The sequence below is a fragment of the Orbilia oligospora genome (assembly GCF_000225545.1).
Source record: "Orbilia oligospora ATCC 24927 unplaced genomic scaffold scaffold00081, whole genome shotgun sequence".
Classification (NCBI taxonomy): Eukaryota; Fungi; Ascomycota; class Orbiliomycetes; order Orbiliales; family Orbiliaceae; genus Orbilia; species Orbilia oligospora.
Genome location: NW_011645638.1, coordinates 1 through 22,117, shown reverse-complemented (window position 1 = coordinate 22,117; position 22,117 = coordinate 1). Strand labels below are relative to the sequence as shown.

The following is a 22,117-nucleotide window of genomic DNA, read 5'->3' as shown; positions in this document are numbered from 1 at the left end:
CAAGGAGAAAACTGTGGGATTATATCCTGTAATCTACAATCGGCAATGACTCAATCATTGCCACAAACTCCGCATCGGTTCTAAAACGGAACGTAACGAGCTCACTTCATAGAATAGAGGTTTGATATCTTAGAAGACTTAACGATAAGTTGAAAGTAACTCTTAATTTGAAGTGGTCTCATACTCACACGTCACAACGGCAGGCGAGTGAGCCGTTGCTGGGATTTGAAGACGTTTTCATGTTAGTTCAGCCTATAAAGTATAACTCGTACCTCGTTTTGATATTAGACCTATAAAATGAATTAAAATAGAATACTAACGTGTCATCAACATAACCTAGATCTTTCCATTGCTGCCAAATTGTCGGGTGCAGTTGAGTGCAACTAACAAAGCACATGTATTGCGTAATAGCTGAAAATAACACCGTGCTAGGAACCCCGCACTCGAAAAGGAGCCCACATACCGGGACAATTTAAGTTAATAAAAAAAAATGATTCTCATAGCGCGAATTATAGTTTAAATTGTGTAAATATGTTGCAGATCAATAATTAGTTCGTATGGATACATAAGCATCCTTAAAACCCAGCCGGGATTACGCAGCTCGTCAAGTCGCCATCATTATGCTCTGTGACCTAATAGAAAATGAATTAGAATATAAACTTTAGCCACTTTTACAGAGTAATTCTCTTATATTATGGACGATTGCAAATAAATCCGTCCGTGAATCTAAAAATAGAACATACTCCAAAGTATTAAAATTCTCGTTAACACCATTTTTGTAAAATATCTTAAGAAATGCATATGTCATATCCATACCTAAAAAGGACCAGCCGGCTATTCAGTAAATCTATTATTGTTTACAGCTATTTTGCTTCGGGATTATATATTAAATATACCTGCAGCAACTCCGGAACTAGTCTACTCCTTCCCACTGATAACAAGCCTCCCATCTCACTAATTACAGTAGAAACTTTAATAAAATTTAGGAAACAATGCGAGTAAACTAAAGTAAAAGAGAGAAGGACTCCTGGAAATTCCTATAAAACAACTAGTTCAAACATAAAAAGTATAGACGTGTGTAATTTGACAAATGTGTTAACTTTCAAACTAGATTATGAAATAACGTAACAATATACTACTGCATAATAAATAACAAAGATGTACAAAATCAGCATTACACTAGAACATAGTGCCCTTACAGGAGGAATTGAAAGCATTTGAAAGAATCCAGGACAATGAATCCAATATTACATACTACAAGACTGATGTCTATCTGGATACAGATAACTATGGTGGCTGCAGTGTCGGAAAGGTCCGCAAGGCCTTCATGCATATTACGTATGGCATTATCAACAAGGATTCTGATCTCTCACCAGGACCACATGTGTCTAACAGGAAAGTAATTTTTAAACAGCATATTATTGAATAAAATCTGACTCTACTAAGGCTTAACTTAAGAAGTATTGCAATTTTTTGCATATTCCAATGGAATGGCTATTTTTTTAGGCTCATAGAATCTATGAATTTTATGTATTACATTGCAGTGGGAGCACTGCGCAAGCTGGTCTGTGTGTAACCAAAAGCCCTGGCCTGCTGAGCAGATCTGTCTGTTAGATTTTGCCGCAAACGGTAGTAAGACACGGCATGTTGTTATTGTCCCACTCAGTTAGATTATTAATTCCTAAGCAGTTGTTTATACCAATAATTGTGTAGAAAGACTGCTCATTCTGTGCGCGTTGCAGACGGCTGGCTCCGTCGACGATTCTGACCAAGCTTTTGAACAATCAATATCTGAGACTCTAACTTCAGGCACGATTTAAACTAAGCTATTAATATACATACCTTTAAACCAAAAGTCCATAATAATATATATAAAAATCAATATTGCAATATCTAACGGATACCTCATTTCCAATAAACCTAGACCTGGTTCCAGTATCCAATTTGACAAAATCACACTTTCCAGAACCATATTTACCCAATTGGCCAAATATCTGCACAGTGCACAAATCATTCATAAATCTTTGCTTAGAACTATAGATTCTATAACAATGTCTCTGTCCTGTGGTTGGTTCATATCTTGTCATGTGTCACTTGCGAGAAATATGGCTAATACGTCCAAATTTCAGACCCAGATGAAGAGGGGCTACGCTTCATAATCAATCATGTTATCCTACCACCAAGAGTCCCCCAAGAAGAGGAAGTTGATATCAGGTCAAAGAATTTTGACCTTATAGAATTTCTAGTTGGGGTCGCTAGGGAATACATATGCAGCCCGGACTCGCCTGCCTCATTCAAAGCGAAGAAGATCTTAGAGCTAACGGCTCGGGTCCATGAACCTGCTACAAACTTTCCACTAAGATTGAGAGATACAATATTGCAGTTGGAAGAAGGAGGTATTGGGCCTTAAAAAACTCTGAAGATTAATTGAGAAAATGCTGATAGAAAATATTAGACTCTTTCGTGTTGCACGTTTTCATGCAAAATGCAGGAATTATATTCAGGAGGCTTGAAGAAAATCTTCAAATGGAAGCTTTCGAAGCATCTCCTGTTTCTGAAGCTGTTATTAGCTGCAAAGGACGCTTGAAATGCGAATACCCGGGTCCTGCGACGGTAATACCGTGGGGAGTAGCTAAAGATCCCGCCTTTTTGAGAGAACTTGGTAGTTTTCTACATCACATGGACGTTCAGCAACTTGACACTCTCTCCAAATCTCAGAAAGGGGAAAATAATCTCTCAAAAACAAGAGATACCGCTAATCCACGGTATATCATTGAGCTTTTTACCGGGATGATGCGTGGGATCGGGAGGGAGTACGACCCACATAGGATATCGAAAAGTTTGCGCGATGAGGTAAATTGGGACTCTGGCCTGAACCCTTGGAGAAGAAGTGGGTTGTGGCTGGTTGTCCGAGTAGCTTTACAAATCGCCTTAGACCACGATGAGTACAAATGCTTCTTATTAGAAACCGTTCGTGTCGTCCTCGATCAAGCTAGTCGGCTCAAAATTGATAGCTATTCTCTATCTTGTACTAGCCGCAAACTGGCTCGCCGGGCTTCCAAGATTGGAGAGGCAAAACTCCCTCGATCTCTTCTTGAAAGAACTTTGGACACAGCGGAAAAAGCGTTCGGCATACTCTCAGGTCGTTGGCAGACTGAAATCTCGGATTCGAAACGGATGGCCGAATGGAATGTTGATTTAAACACTCCCGAAAATGTTGCAAGTAATAGTTGTCTTCGCTTGCAAAATGCGTCTTCCTGGATAAACGAGCGAATAAAGGAATACCAAAGGCCCGTCGGGGTCATACTTGTGGTCAAAGACCCGCAAGAAGAGCAGCGTCACATCGCTTCGGACTCTCCTCCAAGATTATCGGAGGGAACGGAGATTGAGATGGCGATTAGTTTGATAGATTTCGAGAATTGGATAAGAGAAAATCTCGAAGATTGGTGCTCTGTTGTGCATGCTAACGATCAAGCGGACGTCATCAATTTTCTGTCCACCAATATCGAGCAGTATCACGTGAAAGCATCTCAGGCATATGCTAACCACAACATTCTCGATACTTCAAGGATGATTCTTACAATCATGGAAATGTGGGTGCAGCTTGACAAAATCATCTGTCAGAAGGAGCCATTGCTGCTTTACTATTCACCCGAACTTCCAAGCAAGTTGCTTGAGCCGACCCTCTTTATTCTAAAAGAAGACATGGAACGGATTTTGAGGGTTGAGGGTCATCTTCGATGGCGGCATTCAACTGCAAAAGAATCGAATCGGTCCCCGCTTTTTAGCAGAGAGATATCTTCGACGAGCTTTGCAGCCCATTACTATGATCAATCAGTTCATCTGCAAACCGTGAAGTCGGAGATTATTCGCAAGGCTGAAGTCGCTAGAGAGAAGAAGAGGAGAGAGCTCGAGCAACTGAAGGTGCAGCATAAGAAACTCAGGGAGAATGCTCAACAGCTGTCTTGCGACTACAGGATAAACAAGGAGGGCCTTTCTTACCATTGGAAACTTTGCCACAAATGTAGCCTGGAGAATGAAGCAGCGAATATGAGGATTAAAGTTGAAGAATGGCCCCTTCCAGTGAACGAAAATGAAATCAAGATGGTAGTTTTTGAGTTGCAGCCGCCGGGGGACTTTGTAACCTGGAGGGATGTAACATATTACATCATGCTGGATGTCTGCGCTTGTGCCACCAACGAGTTGCCTGCAACCGAGTTTTACAATTTTAATAACTGGGATATACTCGCTTCTGCTAAATCACACTCACGTGGTCGAATTACATGGGCATCCGAGAAAATGCCGATCAGCCGGTCACATTATTCCGAAATCAAAATCCCCGAAGACGAAGACGAAGTGCTGTTGAAACATGCTGGCCGCTACCGACCCTTGGATACTAGGAAGAATGAGTGGATCAAATCTCGCCATAAAACTTGTGGCATTGCCAAATTATGTAAATCAGACTTGTCAAACACTTCTTATGAAGCTTTATCATACGCGGTCAATCAAACCACCCACACCCACAACAAGGTAATTGCTGAGCAGCACAAGTGCCCAACATCTTTGACACTTCACGAATACGAAGCGTTCGCTTCTCTTCGATCAGGCGAACGTATCCAGTGGCACAATATTCTTACCGAGCTCTTAAAAAATGATCTAACTTTTAAAGATGAATCAGTATTTACGCTCGTATTGCACGCAGCATGCCAAGCTGAGGTGGCCAGCGACAGTTTCGACTGGAGGAGAGACTCTCATCTTCCGCTCTCCGAGGAGGAGTTTTCACGGGAACTTCTGAAATCCTTGCACCGGGCATTGACCATACTCAAAGACAACTGGGACCAGGCGAATACACTGAAGCTCCTCATTTTGCTCGCACGTCGCTTAGTGACTGCAGGTCATTATAGCATAAAGCTAGATGCTATTGGCTTCCTGAAGGAAGCACGAAAGCTTTGTAACCCATGGATCGAAAGCATCCAGTCAAAACTCGAAGTCGCATTTGAGCCCGAATTGGTTAAAAGCCTCCGTTATTGGTTACTCATGGTCTCAGGAATACAATGCAGTACATTTGACATCGATCGGGATCTCCTCCCTTACATATTTAACCTCCCTGAGGACATCGTTCAGTTCCTTGTCTGTCAGATCAATATTGACAATAACTGTTTAGGAATTCTTTCCAAGCTACCAAATGATTTGAGGTTTTTGTTGGGGGCCAACCGGCGGTTTGCGGTAGCTGCCGAAAGCTATACTCACGAATGTATCCGTCAAGATCCCAGTATTTTATTCAGCGTTCTTTTGGCTGTTCTCCCCACCCAGAAGCTAGCGGGGACGTGGTACCAGCTCGATCGACCGGCTGACCGTTGGTGGAAGTTGAGCTCAGATGTATGCGACGGCTCTGAGACCACGGTGGTCCACTTGAACATCCTACAGGGAAAGTTGCTCGTCAACGGGAAGCCCAATGGCAGGCTACCAGAGGATTATTTCACACACGAGAGCTATGTTAAATTATTCGGAAATGTAAGTCCAGCCAATTTTCGTTGGAAGCTGACTACAAACACTCCTAACACATTGTAGCGGATGTTTGATGTTTTTCCATCCCAAATACCAAATATGTCCTATCAAACGAAGAACACCTTTCACGGGGCAACTTTACATTTTCACTTGGAAGGCCGGCATCTGGTTATTCGAAAGCAAAATGGGGACGACCACGAATTCATACCCGGCGAAAGATTCATGGGCGAGATACCAAGTCCGCTAGTCCGGCGTGGGAGCCAGTGGCTAGACCTCAAACGAGAGGAGGTGATATTCTACCAGTCAGATTTTTGGTGGATAGAAACCCCGTCAGCGGGCGACTGGGTTCTGAGTAAGAAATGTGGCTTGTGGGCTATGGAAAGAGGCTTCGATAAGCTCCTTTATATCGATGGAAACATTCATGCCACAGCACATAAAGTTTTGCAGCCTATCGAAGTCCATGACTACCTCGTCGTAACGATTAACCAAGATATGAGGATTAATATAGACCTACCCAGGTATAAGCTTAAGTTCTTTCTGAACGAATCAAACCTTTTCGAATGTGAGAGCCTCAAAGGCTGGGTTATCGACCGGTGCCAGGATCTCGGGACTTTCATCGGGCTAAAGAACTTTCTCAAACTCAGGAGCAGCAATAACCACTTGGATAAAGAGTGTGCTATAGTTCCACTTGGCTCCATCGAGCCAGGAATGTCTGAGACCGGTAATCACTGTGTCATTAAGATAACCCATATCGAAGAGGAGCGGAAGTACACAATCTACCATATTGATAGGTTCCTAGGTCAAGTTCGGGATGATGGGACGCTCAGGGCACGATACACTCGGATTTATCTTCATGCTTTGACAAGCGGGATCATCGATGATCCTCTCACCGGGCGCACAGGGGTTGGAGAATCCCTAGGCCTGCTAAAGAACGCAGCTTCCTTCTGTTTTCAAGAACTTCATGGTGATGAAGCTTGCATTTTAAATAATATTGCTAGCTTGACACCGTCACGACACTTCTATCCTGCACATTTACAGAAAATGCAAACGGTCGGTTGGAAAGGACAAATACCGACCTGGATACAGCATGACGAGTTTTATGCGGCGGTTCGAGACATATTCGATGACTGGAGTCGTCGTCAGTTTCTGGTCGAGGGGTCAAAGGGGTATGATGTTGTGGAATTGGGATCAAAAGATTTAATAGAGCGAGGACGGAATATCGGCAGTATTTTTAGCCCTGGGGACCCGCGTGCGCCCTACCGACATTCAATGGCAACTCCACATTATCTAAGAAACATGGTGGGGGATGGGGAAGCTTGCACCCAGGATATTGCCAAAGCGTCGTTTGAATGGCAAGAAAAGCAAGACCTGGATACAAGCTTCGATTTGCTTCTCATGAAGAAACCCATGTTGAACGGGTTCTTACCAGATTTAGCTTCTGAGTATTCCCCAGCCTGGGCCGGGAAAGCACCATCTGATCTGTGGTGTACTCTTTACGAGCTCTGTCGGCAGGCGACAAAGGAAGATAGATTTGGATTGTTGTTTGTGTTCAGTTCAATTGTGTACGATGACCCGGCCAACCGAAGATTCCTGAAGTCCCTGCTAGCAGTGGCGGCCAATAATGTCTTCAGCGACCTCCCAATTCCGCCATACCACTCTTTCGAGCCGGGCATAGGCACCAAACCTGACATACAGGATATCAAAGATTTTCTTAAATCAGCGTCAACATTATTTGAGCGATCCCAATACTACGGTTGGTCACAGCAATCACACGAAACAGACGCAGAATGGTACAAAAGACGATATTCTACCTATGAAAACGATGTCAGGCATCAGGTCGAACATGCTTCCCAGAAGATTCTCGGCCAATGGCCGAACTCAAGCGTTACGTGTCCTCCTTGTGGCGATTATCCCCTTCTCAATCTATCATTAGCGATGGATGATATCAGAGGCAGATTTCAAACCTGTTTCAGGAACTCGGAGTTGTCGTCCCACCTAACCATGGTCATCGCAAGGCTACAACACTTGAAAGGCGATGCAGCTGTGCTGAAGCCGTTCGGTTGTTCTTCCACGATCCACCTTCAAAACCTTGCATATGAGCCACCACAGTTACAGGACTGTGTTCCCACTTTGAGGGAATTGTTGAAAAAAAGACTACTTCCTGAAGATCTGGAGATGGAAACAACAAGGCCGTATTCTCTCGTTCATGAGGAGGTAGAAATGGAAGACAACTCGAGTATCCGACAACTTGTTTCGCTAGCCCAATATCTTAAAAACTCAGACCAAAATATTGCAAAACAGTATGTCGACGACTTATTACAAAGCATAAAGGGTCTGAGAAATTCCGGACCAACTCAGAGTTTTAAAGAGATTCCAATTGCATTACCAGTATTACAAAGACACCGGCGACTGGCAGCCGCAAATGTCCAAACACTAATGTCCGATATATCCCATATCCTATCTCCCGAGACAAAATTACAAGAGCTTCAAAAAAAAAGCGGGCTTTGGCCTCATATCACCAAACTGCAGCTACTCCGGAGACTACGGCTGGTGGAACGCTGCGAGGTTCCTCGCGAATGGGTAAGAGCTATCATCGCTCTAGGAGAGGCTATAACATGGGATCAAAGAGCAAGTCGTGTTGTGGACTTAGCATGCAAAGGTTTTGTTCAGGAGTTCGAGAGGGAGATACGGAACGTAGGGCGTCAAAATTGGAACGCGGAAGAATACATCGATTGGCTTTTGTTGGAGCTCGACTCGGAGATACTTATACGACCCGTTCAAGCGAGTATCGGCTTTAATATGATGGAAGACAGTAAAATGAGCAATGCGGTAATGCAGCTAAGCATGGGCGAAGGAAAGTCTGCTGTAAGCAACAAGTTGAACTTCCCGAGCTCCTCAGAATGCATGACTAACCGTCGTCGCCGAAGGTAATCGTGCCCGCGGTGTCTGCTGCCCTCGCCGATACAAAAAGACTTGTGAGATCAATCGTGCTGAACACATTATCGACCCAGATGTTCCAAATTCTGGTACAGAGGCTCAGTGGTCTCTGCGATAGACGGGTCTATTTCTTACCATTTCGGCGAAATGTGGAGCTTTCCAAGGACAAGATTGAGACGATTAGGAAAATTTATGAAGACTGCATGAAATCCGGAGCTATCGTTCTAAACATTCCAGAGCATATATTGTCGTTCAAGCTGATGGGAATTGAAAAAGCATTGCGGAAACAACAGGAAATATCGGAGCCACTAATGGCTTGTCAAGAATGGCTTTCAAAAAATACCCGGGATATTCTAGATGAAAGCGACGAAATCCTTCACATAAGATATCAATTAGTGTATACGATAGGAGATCAACTGCCCCTGGAAGGGGGCAAAGATAGGTGGGTTGTTATACAAGAACTACTCGACCTTGTCCAGGAGAAAGCAATTGAATTCTCAGCACGACATCCCATGGGCCTCGAGGTCGGACCTGCAAAAGATGTGAGATACCGCTCGATCCGAGTTATCGACGCAGCTATCGGAGGTCACATGCTCCAAGATGTTGCCTTGGACATATGTGCGAACGGTGGGAACAAGGTTCCAAGCATCTCCTCCAAACTTAGATTTCTTCACCCGAAGGAAAAGGAGTTAGCTTTAAAATTTATCTCCGTCAAAGATATCTCAATAGAGGAACAGAATGCCTTATTTGAAGTTTGCGAAAGTCTCAAAAATCCGCTTCTTATTCTCCGCGGGTTGATTGCACACGGCGTTCTTCACTTCATTCTTCGCGACAAACGTTACAGGGTTGATTATGGCTTAGATCGAGAACGTTCCGGTCTCGCTGTTCCATATAGAGCAAAAGATCGGCCCGCGGCTAAGGCTGAGTTTGGCCATCCAGAAGTAGTACTAACTTTAACATGCCTTACTTATTACTACGGTGGCCTACGGAACGAAGATCTCCAGGCTTGTTTTGATCTCCTAGATAAAACGGACAACCCCGACTTGACTTATGAGCATTGGATTAAGTGTTATTCGGATGTCCCTCCCAATCTTTCGAAATTAAGAGGTATCAATTTTCTAGATAAAGAACAAGTCGAAGGCGAGGTGTTCCCGTTCTTCCGATATAATAAATGTGTGGTCGACTTCTTTCTTTCGGAAATCATATTCCCTCGAGAAGCTAAGGGCTTTTCGCACAAACTTTCGACAAACGCATGGGATTTAGCAGAGCAGAAAAACCACAATACAACTGGATTTAGCGGTACAAATGACAACAAATACCTTCTGCCAACAAATATTCATGAGTCAAATCATCCGCAGCAGATCCACACGAGTTCATTAGTACTCAGGAACATTTTACTGAAGGAGAACGATACTGTCATTAAGGCTCATAAGAGCAACATACGATTGGAAGCGAGTGATATCCTCGTTCTGGTTACCGGCCTCGCACCGAAAGTACAGGTTCTACTTGACGTCGGTGCTCAGTTACTAGAACTCGATAACCATGAGGTTGCCAGAACTTGGCTTGGAATTGATACATCGAGCGAAGTCCGAGGAGTGGTTTTCTTCGGGCAGAATGATCAATTGCTAGTTATGAAGAGGGATGGGATAATTGAGCTGCTTGTGTCTTCTGAATTATCCGAGCAACTCGATTCTGTGCTGGTATTCCTGGATGAAGCCCACACCCGGTATTTACTCCTACCCGAAACACCGTGGCACGAAAGCAGTTACTAATGTTATTTGGGCAATTGTTAGTGGCGTCGACCTAAGACTTCCAATCGGCTTTAGAGCTGCTGTTACACTTGGCCCTAACCTCGTTAAGGACAAGCTCGTTCAGGGTACGTTTAATAACTCGCTGTCGAGCCTAGCTATTCTAATATGACAAATAGGGTGTATGAGAATGCGTAAACTGGGAAATGGTCACTCCCTCGTTTTTTTGGCGTCTCCGGACATCTACACATCTGTTCAAAAGTCGGCAAAGAAGCAAACAAATGAGTCTATCAACACATTCGATGTTCTTCTTTGGACCATGTTCGAAAGTTGCCGACAGCTACAACATGGTTTTTCTATCTGGGCTGACCAAGGATTTCGGTATCTCGCGAGAAAGGTTGGGTGGGAAAATTTTCAACAAAGGGGACACACAGACCAGCCGAAAGAGATAGCAATGGAGATAGAAACACGGCCACTTGTAGACATGTACGGGATCGGTAGCCGGGTAGAGCAGTTTTCCTCGGTTGTTATTCCTTCTGATAACTCAAAGGCGATTTTCCAACGCCTGGATCAATTTGGTATCAGCCCATCACAAAATGTTTCGGTCCAAGAGGAGCAAGAACGAGAGATAGAACAGGAACAGGAGAAAGAAATGAACATCGAACGCCCAGAGCCAGCGATGCCCAGAAATCATTTTCTCCACCCGGATATCGTTTCTTTAGCCACATTCGGAATCTTCAATAAAACCTCGGATGCCTTCTCCCTCGCTTACAATCAGTATGAGGAAACATCCGCTCGATATCTCCTGGAGCGCGAAGCTTGGACGCCAAACCTATACGCCACTGTGGATTTCATGAAAACGGTAGAACTAGGGCACTCAAGCAGCATGGACGACTACTTGCGCCCAGTCAAATGGATTCTATTGACTCGAGATCGTTCAAATCACATTCTACTAAGCCCATATGAGGCGAATCAACTTGTTCCGGTGATCAGAAGGACTAAAGCTTGCAGCTTGCATTGCTATGCGCCCAGGGTAGCCAAGTCTATGCCCACTCTCGAGTTTTTGGATTCCTGTTCTATACCGAGTTTGCCCAAACCCCCTCTATACAGTAGACCAAGTTTGGCCATCCGTATAGCTCTCAATGCTTTTTCCGGGCAACTATTTTTCGAAAATGAGCAATACTATGTGGAGTTTTGTAGACATCTCAGCATATATTACGGGGAAACTAATAGTAACCTAGAACGAAATATTGATGGTTGGGTTAGCCAGAAGACATACAAGGCTCTTAACCCTGAGAGGGAGTATAGCTCAATATCCAAATTCTCGAAAAGCCCACTACCTTTTCTGAGAGAGATTGTCAAGATGAGAAGGAAGGGTCAGGGATTTTCCTTAACACATCTCGGTAGCGTCTTGAATGTACAGGTGCTTGGGACAAATGATTTCTGATTCAGAAGTACTTGCATTATTAATATAAAGATGAACAGCTTCCAGTTACTTTGTAAACTGTTCGCAAATTTGCGAATTATTAGCCAGCCAGTTTACAAAATACTATAACTATCAGTTTGCTTTTGAACTACTAGTTTTGTGTGCTGCTGCAGGCATTTCAATAGTCGGGCAAATTTAGCCAAGATTTGGTGGTATTTGTAGATTAAGGAAGTTATTCATTTCGAGAATCGAATGATATCGAGGTATTTTATGCTTTTTAAGTTGGCGATGGTAAGAAATGTATATGCAAACCAATATAAGGATTTTACAACAACTATGAAAATTAAAAATAATAAAAACCTTAGTTCTTAGTAAAAATTTACAATTGCAATTTCAATGTTCAATTTGTGTGATACATATTGATACTCACAGCGACGCTGTTCGTACAATCGCAAGAAAGTCAAAATATTTAGCACAGCTACGTGTATGTAGCTTGTACTCGAGACTGGTGATTTTGTAGTTGCACAACAAGGCTGAAGAAAAAACCACACCACAACGCAAAACCTGATCGAGCCTTTTCGGGGGCCTGGGGAACGTCGAACGAGGCTGCTGCAGAAATCCTAAGTTGATAGGTGAAGCTAGGAGTCCGAAGCTATACAGTTTGGTTTAGAAGTTTTATCGGTCTAGCAAATTTGTATTATGTATATTGCACAAGCAAAATCCGCAAAATATTCTCTTTTTTTCCCTGACGACTATATCTGCATGCTACACTGCATAGACCGTGGCTGGAATCGCACTTCTGCAGATCTGCATGCGCCCTGAATATGCAGCAGAGCAATGCATTGCCGCCAGGATTTCCTTGGCCTTGGGAGACACATTTTGGTTGGCCATTATATCGATACCTGCCTTGGCCTTGAAATTCCTAATTAAAGATGGGTCGTGCACGTGCGCGTGCATGCATGGGAGGCATCAACATATTAATAGTGTACCAATTCATGATTGCCACTCTTAATTAGATCTTTTGTAAATTGGTCCCAAGCTTCTTCTCCAGCGAAACGTGGCCGGACTAACCGACCTCATGGTCCTAGAATTACATAAGGGACAAAGTTTGTTGTAAAATCTATTCCTGACTTGTTTGTATTTTGTCAGCCGTGGAAAACTACGAGAACACTTTGGGTCCAAATATTTAAATGCACACCAAAAATTAAAAATAGGGATGCCATAAAAGTTTAACGGGCGCCTGGGCTTTTTTTTCGGCGACCAATATCTATTTCTAAGCAATTAAACAAACACCTCTTAAGTCAGTTCACTATTTTTGGCAATAGTCAAGATTCTGCCTACGAAAAAGCTATCTATAAACAGGTTAACAGTTTTGTAAAGGCCCTTCAAGTCATATAAAACTAGATTCAAAACTAATTTAAAACCCTCCTCTAATTCTGTAGTTCCATGCGTTCCAAATCTTCAAACTCCATCCCAACGATATTAAACTTAAATTCGGATCACCTATCTTTATATAGTTTTTGCGCACTTAATACAACCAATTAAACTATTTAACATGCGCCGAAAGAGAGTTAATATTATGCTTGCTATTATTCTCATCACCTTATCTCAAATTAATCCAACACAAGCAATATCCACATTCATTCCCGTGTACTCTTTACCACCACCAGGAACGAACTATGTTGGTACCCCTACGATACGCAGTACGTTTAGTATCGTTTGGGATAGCATAGCTATCATTATCTTTTGCATATGGTCGATTCTACACCTGAATGTCCCCCAGCAAAGGCCCAGATCGAAGAAGTTTTGGGACAAATTAAAAAACAAAACTGTCGATTTTTTGCTGAAGGCGAAGTGGATGTTGATAGCCTTGATATTCCCTGAATACTTGGTGGGAGAGCTTGAGCTGAGTGGATGGCAGTTAGATATTGTGTTAGAGGTATTCAAAAACTATATCAAAGCCAAATTTCAAAATTAGACAAGCGAGGTAAGCTATCCAGTCAGGGTTTAGAATGTGTAGGGTATAATATTTAGCTTTAGAGATCTTAACGAAGCTTGATAGGCGAAAATCGATCTCATGAAGAAAACGAACTTTTGAAGAGGCTGCAAGACCAGGGTATATCTTATTGAAAATTTATTCATATTTACATGGTAAAGGTGGGCTATTTCGTTCTTGATACTGGGTTAACTGTTATACGCTCAGATATACCGTTCAAAGTCAATGAAGTAATACTCCGAGGCCGATACTGGGTGCTCAACTATCAGCAGTGGGAATATATAGTTATAAAAAAGAGCTATGTAGATCTTCCGAAAGTCAAGGCGGAGGATATCGAAAAACTCGACCATAAAAATGCCCTGGTCACGGTTCTTGCGATTCTTCAAATTTTAAGGCACATCATCTAAGTGGCCGTTTAGAGAGCCAATGGCCTACCGTGAGTACCACTGGAGATCTTAGATCTTACCTTTTTCGTGCCCAGCATCATTGTGTATCTGATGTACTGGGGGCGCCCGCAAGGTATTAAGGTGATCCACAAGTCAAAATTGGATTTCGAATCGGCAAGTAGTATACAAGGCGAGACCAAAAAATCAAAATTAAAAAAATCTAAGGGACGAAATAGCTCAACTTGGACATGAGTATCTCGTCCCTCTCCGCCCTATATTCATAAGACTCCCTCCGGAATCATACCTAAACGAATATCCAATCCCTATACCAAATAATAGTACGCCACCATGCCCGGAGCACTCGGAGCCGACAGGATGGCTCGACTAGCTAGTAAGCATAGCACATAGAGGGGTACCCGGTGAAACACCATCCCTACTAGTAAGTATGATGTGGGGCGGGCTTGTTTTTGGTGGCCTCCACCTCCTAGCAAAAGGTTCTTCATATCACACTAGCACTATAAAGGATTTTTGGATGGCCTTCAGTCTTATAGTCACAGTTTTTCCACTTTTAGTTACAATGTTGGATGTGATCTCCGATCTGCTCACTCAAGAGGAAGAACCCGATCTATGCCACTCGGGCAGGTTTACGAAATTTACTCGAGTCTTCCTGATTTGTTTATTTATTGTCGATTTTAAACTCTGCACATTAGCTAAAATATTTCTCTTGTATCAAATGTTTGAAAGTTTGGCATACCAACCCGAACAGGCCTTTCATAACCCACTATAATTCTAAATTAACATGGCAGACTCAGTGTGGTGTGGCTGACCAAGGTATCTTATACTTTAAAAACGTTCTACTAGGATAGAATGCTTTAACTGCTAGCTAGTTAATAAGATTCTTTTTTTCTAAAGATATGAATGTATAAATTTAGAAATTGTTTAGATGGTTGATAACTGGTGGTAATTGGCGGTGAAAGAGGTTTTGTAGAATGCAAGCAATCAAAGTATAAAATCCAGGGAAGAGGAAAGAGAAGAAGAAAAGAAAAGAAGAAGAGAAGAGAAAAAAGAGAAGAGAAGAAAAGAAGAGAGACAGACTCGGCTACCAGACTGTTAGAGGCAGGAGGTCGTCAATTAGGCCAATGCAAGTCTTCTTCCTCTTCTTCTTCCTCTTCTTCTTCCTCTTCCTCTTATTCTTCCTCGTCGTCGTCCGTTCTTTCTGTCTTTAGTTAGCTGGTGTTAATTAATAGAATATTTATGTTTAATATTTAAATCAAATGTCAATTCTGAGGATGCGATGGTAGTTAGCCAGTTGAGGTTTTTCAGATGCTTGTTGCGTATCGGCTAGGAAGAAGCCATTAATTTACAAAGATTCCCTCTTCCCTCTTCTCTCTTACATACACATCACATACACATACAAACACAGACACAAATAAATATACATACATACACATTCTATAATACAAACATACACAGTACGGCATACCAGTATGGTAATATAATATACTAAACAAGCGATGTTTGAATACAATAAGATACAAGATACTTCGCTAGCGGCGTATACTAATAAATACTAACATATGGGCTGCATTAGCCTACATCGCTAGCACCAACTGACGCTAACACTGTCCACTGCCGCCAGTAACAAATACTCTTCACTTTTTTCAAAAAATTCAAATCTGCATCAACACTCTATTACACTATCCTGCAGTATAGTATCAGATCTCGACATCTCTGTACGTTATAATTTTAGTTGTATATTATGTCAATGGCCCAACCCAAGACGGGCATGTATGTAAGTACATACATACAGATGCTATGGTGGTTGCATGTCGGTAGTATATATGTAGGTCGTATATACTCCAAAAGGCACCCAGGCCCAGCTAGTCTGCTTTTACATCAACAGAATCCAATCTTGATTTTTGCTTACTATACTTTAACTATATTAATTAAAACTCTCATTAGTTTGTTATTTAATTTCTATTAATCTATATTTTTTATAATTTAGTATATAATTATAGCATCTAGAATTTTAATAAAGAGGGGTACGGTATAATCCTTATATGACCCTATCACGACTTCATGACCACTTCGCAGTATACTATATTGGTATAATATTAAAGGGCTACAGCCGCGCCGCCTCAGTTGTCTCCATAATTTATAAATTTACTGGCGTACCCTCTTTCCCAAACTTCAATACTAACTTCCTATTCAAATCCTTCTAAAACTTATATCCCAATATCAGTTTCTTCCTATCTTTTATATTCCCCTCTAATCTGAACTCAGACATATACCTCCCACCCCTTTCTTTTTAATTTACTTCTTTATTCTCCCCCTCTATTCTTCCACACTTCCCTTCCTATCTTCCAAAAACTTCAACAACCAAATTATCAAATACATTTATGTCAAGCTACGGTCTACGACTATGGCTCTCTCGTGTGTACTCGAAGCGTGAAGTAGTGTATCTTATCATGTAAAATTAACTTAAATTATTTAATACTGATTTATATCATTATTGGTTATGTATTCTATATATATATAGTAGTTTGGCTGCTGGTGGGCGTTCTTTTGTGAAAATTCTATTTCTTATTTATTTGTTGGTTTTTGAGGTCAAAGCTTTTCTTTTTAGGAAGTTTGTGGGTTAAGGTGTGGTATTTTGGAATTCCAATATTGTACGGTCTAGGAGAGCGTCTCCTGACAATTTACAATAAGAACAGAATAATTTTATTCCCTTTTGACTTTCTTAAAATCTCCTCTGCTATCACGAATGTAGTCGACACTGTTTCCGCCCCACTGTCCGAGCTCAGCAACTGAAAACTAAAAATATTTTTTACCACAAATTCTAATAGCAAAAACTTTAAAAATATACAGGTTTCATACCGCTTCTTTATTATTAGTGGTGTAATTTATATTATAAAGAATATTAACCCTTCTATAATAGCATATAATCTGTTTTCTTTTAAGAATTTATTAAAACTAAATAAATACTTTTGGAAATGCATATTCCTTTTTATCTTTAGAAACTTCTGGACTAAAGAAGACAATAATAGTTAGTAATATTTTTGTCTTTTAAAAATCTCCCTTATAGCATAAAATTTTGAAAAAGTGTTTTTGGAATCTTAGTTTCTGCCTAGGGAAATATAAACATTGGTAAAAGAGTTGATTATTGATGTACAGTAGATTAGTAGGATGTGGTTTTGGGAGTTCAGGAGGACCAGACTTTGATTTGCATATCAATCAGTATCTTTTTCATATGCATCTATACTTATTATAGATCATGATAGACGCATATACACACCTAGCACTAGGCCGGGGAACCGCAACCCCCTCCGGCTGCAAAGTAGTATAAGAATGAGCATTAACCTTCTTCGCCGCCATCCTCAAATCGTAATTATCACCAGCCGGAAAAACGTATTTCGAAACAAAAATCACCGATGCACCTAACCGCCGTCGACAATGTATAGAAGACCGTATGCGTATAGGTAGAATCATTCCCCCCAGAAATCAAAAAAAATACTCCCCGATCAAGTAAGCCGCCTGCTACTTAAATAAACAAGCACCTGCAGTATCGACACCAATATGCAACCAGAATCGGCCGCCCCGAACAGAAAAGTAAACTTTGGAGACACCCAACGTTGTTTTGAAATCTTTTTTGTGGAGAAGCTCCGTGTTATGCTACTATTTTTTGATTTTTGCGCCTCGGCTCAATTCGGTGGAGGAGTTTGGAATTAAACGTCGGTGTTAATGGGTGGAGTGGTGGGAAGTGCGACTGAAATCTGGGGAATGGCGAACTGATCCGAGGTCCCCGTTTTGGTCCCTTAGTTTCACGAGATTCGAGGATCTTGTTTCCTGAAGAGGAAATTATTCGTGACAAATGAATATTCACGCGCCTGGTTTGCGTCCAAGTCTGCAACAGGTCAACGCGTAATTTAGTACACATCTCAATACCAGACAGTGCTGAATTAACAGCGTCATTTCCGTGTACATAAATTATAAAACTGTTCATATGATCATACACAACCAGCCTCGTTCCCAGCCCAGCCCCAGCTAGCCCAGCCCGTATACCACTAGTCTTGCAAATTATGGCAAAATTTACTGTGATTCAACACTTCGACCTTTTTTTCTCATTCTTGACTGCTGTGCGTCTCAGATGAGACACCGTAGCTGAAGGGCCGCTAGCTGCTATGATCATAATGCCCAAAGTTTATTATTTGAAGGCTACTCCAGGCAACTATCTCGTAAACCAAACGCTGCAGCAAGAATAAACTCATGACCAAGGGAGTTATACAGAAGAGCGGCGTAAAAAAGCAATATCGACAGAGAACCGTATACTATGTACGTACTTGGAACAAATTCCGTAAGTATAAAGAATGAGATACATACCCCGGTACCTTAGTTTTCGCGTCCAGGAAATTGAGGTGTTTCCGCTTCATTCAGGTGTAGTTTTAGAAGCGGGAGTACCGTTCTGGGAGCTAGCTCTTCTTCTCCAATGGTCAAGTCGAAAAATTGATATCAATTCGCGAAATACATCGAGGTGCGTGTATGCTGGTATAGACAAGCCCAAAATAGGAACAGAATTTGATTATCCATAGATTTTGTACCCTACCCATAGATAACAGCTCTTTGGGGAAGAGCGTTGTTTTATTAACTAGTATACAGGGTCTATATTTCTTTGTGCATATACCCCAGGAATGTGCGCATTCCGGCTGTTATACCGGAATTCCAATATGCATACGTATGCATATTACGACACGACAACACCTCGGGTGGGCTGAATACAAAACAAATCTGACTCCAAGGTTCTGCCTCAATCACGTTTGCAGATGCCCGTACTATTCCCTTTCGTTTCTGAAAATCTCAATATACCTGGCTACCGAACACTGTCAGCCTTATTTAAATTTTCATTCCTGATTTCTTTTTTCTTCTTCTTTCATCCTTTGTATTAGCCTTTCTTCGGCCAGCTCTGCAGGTGTACGAGACAACTTTTTTTGCAGGAACACCAAATCTTACTTTTCCCCCCCTCTTTTACAAAAAGGGAAACGTGGACTCGGAACTGCCCGTTGAGTAAGACCCGCGTCTACTCGACTAGACCCCCAGCTGCTACGCCGTGATCCGGTCGACCCACAGACTAAGATCTTGCTCACTGCAAACCCGAGCGATCGAGTTAAGGCCCCATTCCAACCCCCGCCGTCATGCATATGCACATACCTCAAACGCTTAGAGCCAAGGCTGTCGCTCCCGAGATCTACGAACGCATGACCTTGATACAGTATCACATTTTGGAAGTTATATGACATCATGATTCGGATGGGTCGGTGGGGCTGGCCTTGTGCGCTGCTTATCCTATGAAAGAGTAGAAATTATAGCTCGATAGTAACGATAGTAGTATCAACAGTAGCAGTTCATTGCGGTGTCCGGTCCGAGACAATAGTAGCAGGTGCATATGCAGGTGCTTACGTATAGGAATTAATAACTCGCAGAGGTATGGATAAACCTCAGACGGGTAGCGTCTGGGTTCGATCGAGGCTTCAATCATAGTGCTGAACGAAGTTATATAACTACCTACGAAGGCTTTTATGTCGGTGGCCCTTCTTCTCCGACACTGGCACTAGGTACCTTCAGATATCTATAGCCGCCTTACAATTGAGTATGAGATAAACTTATACTAATTTCTATTGCTCTCATAAGATTATAATTCTATAAGCTACAAAGAAGCCAATATGCCTCCCGCCGCCGAGCTGCAGCCCCAAATAAATGTAAACGGCCACCACCATGCCATTAAAAATACAAACGTAACAATGCAGGAAGTTTATCCAGACAAATTCCCATGGTTATCTCAATATCCCAAGCTCTCAGATGAGGTCTGTGGAGATCAACGGTGTCGCGCAAGCTTCTATTCACTCGTGTTAACCTTAAAACTCATGTAGATAGCACTTGAGCCATGCGATTATATCGCATCAGCGCTTTCGGGGGGTACCACCAAGGCGTTAATCGATGCCCTCAACATTTGGTACGACGTTCCGGAAAAATCTCTGGAAACCATCAAAAACGTCATCTACTGGGTTTTCATTGGGACTATGATGTAGGTTTCGGAGTAAATTTGTTACCTGTGAAAAGAGGTTCTGTGGACTGATTGACGGGCTTCCGATTCCATTACATTAGAATGGATGATATCGAAGACTACACAGACATTCGACGGGGACAGCCGGCGACACACGCGGTGTTTGGAATGCCTCAGGCGGCTAATTCTGGATGCTATTCGCTCGTTAAAGGGATTTTTGAGGCCCAGAAGCTGTCGCTCTCCGCTGTTGCCATCTATCACGGTAAGTCGTTCCTAAAATCACGAGGTAATTAACCTCAAGTTAATAGAATAGTACTAATGGCGTTTAACGTTTTCCCGAAGTAAAGACGAACTTCGTGAACTTCATGTCGGACAGTCTCTCGAAATTCATTACAGATTTCATGTAAAGTGTCCATCCGAAGCGGAATATATTCAGACCATTGATGGAAGTACGGCACTTTTTTATAGTCTTTGCTATATAATACACACTTGCTAAAGAATCTTTGATATTTAGAAACCGCGGGCCTTTTCAGAATGGTATCCAGACTGATGAGGGATCAGGCTACCCAGAATAAGTATGCCCCTTCTCTGTTGTTCTCTGTATACTATTCAAAACTGTAGTCCAATCGAAATACTTTGCTAATATGACTGTTTTTATCGATCGGTCCCAGGGATCTCGAGGTTGAGGAACTTTTCACCCTCATCGGCCGCTTTTACCAAATCCGCAATGACTATCAAAATCTCAATTCTCCAGACGTAAGTGAATATCAAATCCAAAGCCCCGAGGATCCTCAGAGAACGAAACTATACCTATACTATTATTATTCATGAATTCATTGACCGATTCTAACACAAAGTAATTTAGTACGCCGGAGGGAACGGCCCATTCGCCGACCTCGACGAAGGCAAATACTCTCTCATGCTAGTCCACGCCCTCAGTAACCAAAAAACAAACCTCCAACTCCAAAGCCTTCTTCAACAAAGGTCTCAACAGGGATCTCTAACCAGGCAACAAAAAGATTTGATAATGAAAATCATGGCGAAATCGAAAAGTCTAGAGTATGCTGCGACGGCGCTTGAAGATCTATACGTCGAAATCGATACAAAGTTGGGGCAGATAGAAGCTAAGCTTGCGAAGAAAGGGTTTAAAACCTCCGAGAACCGGATGATTAGGGCCATCATGTCGAGGTTGAGGTTATCCAAACCCTCTCCAAAAGCAGCATGAAATTGTCAATTTTGATCATCATCACGCCGGTGGGCTTTTTGTTGCATCATGTTGCATTTTGACTCAATGTACATCAGTAGATAGCTTCCATGAGGCTACAGAAAATATTATATTCGATGCGCTGCAATGAAGCCTCGAAAACTGCCAATGGATATCTTTTCGACGAATATATATGTTGGCTAAGCCTCCTATGACGGTACGAGCTGTACAATTACTTCATCAATCATAAATCTTCCTTCCCAGATGGTCGAGTCGGTGGTACCTTCGTCCAATGGGAACACTACCAGTTCGAACAACTTGCAAGGGAGGAAACCCGCCACGATAAGGCTCAACTAAGGCTTTTTTTTTCTTTGTTTCGGGTAACCTACGTGAAAACCAGCTAGACATCCTTTTCAAGGGCAATGTGTGCCTTGAAAGAAACCCAAGTGCGCAGTACATAAAATGCGTGTTTGATGCACGCCGAAGCCCATAATAGAATCTGCATTATTAGAAAGTTTCATGATATATATCAAGAAATAGGTTTAATAAAGTATAATATTTTTTCAGTATGCTGAAGCAAGTACATAAACAAATTATTACACCTGTCCTAGGATTCCTTGGCAAGATTTCCTAAAACAGCTTAACACTCTACTGTATTTTTTAATTTTATACATTCAAATCTTTCAGAAGATAATATAGTATTCAAAGTAAAAATATAAAATTATATAAATAAAAAATATAATATAATAATTAATTATAAAATTAAATACTATTTAAATAAATTATAAACTAAATTAATAAATTAACCAATAAAATTTAAAAATAAATTTAAAAACTATTATTATTTAAAAATC

The 22,117-nt window shown here is 41.8% G+C and overlaps 2 protein-coding genes across 2 annotated transcripts; both read left to right on the top strand.

Moving 5' to 3' along the window:
- Positions 1-2,526: 2,526 nt before the first annotated feature.
- Positions 2,527-11,640, top strand: AOL_s00081g2 (uncharacterized protein; the record flags this gene model as incomplete). The annotated part of the gene is made up of 5 exons (XM_011124821.1): positions 2,527-5,514; positions 5,572-8,373; positions 8,436-10,171; positions 10,239-10,321; positions 10,373-11,640. The coding sequence occupies 5 exons, from the start codon at positions 2,527-2,529 to the stop codon at positions 11,638-11,640; spliced, it is 8,877 nt and encodes a 2,958-aa protein (XP_011123123.1).
- Positions 11,641-19,718: 8,078 nt separating this feature from the next.
- Positions 19,719-21,284, top strand: AOL_s00081g1 (uncharacterized protein; the record flags this gene model as incomplete). Its single annotated transcript, XM_011124820.1, has 7 exons — positions 19,719-19,859; positions 19,926-20,080; positions 20,161-20,321; positions 20,407-20,508; positions 20,574-20,634; positions 20,731-20,815; positions 20,925-21,284. 7 exons carry the CDS (start codon positions 19,719-19,721, stop codon positions 21,282-21,284), a joined length of 1,065 nt encoding a protein of 354 aa, XP_011123122.1.
- Positions 21,285-22,117: the final 833 nt, after the last annotated feature.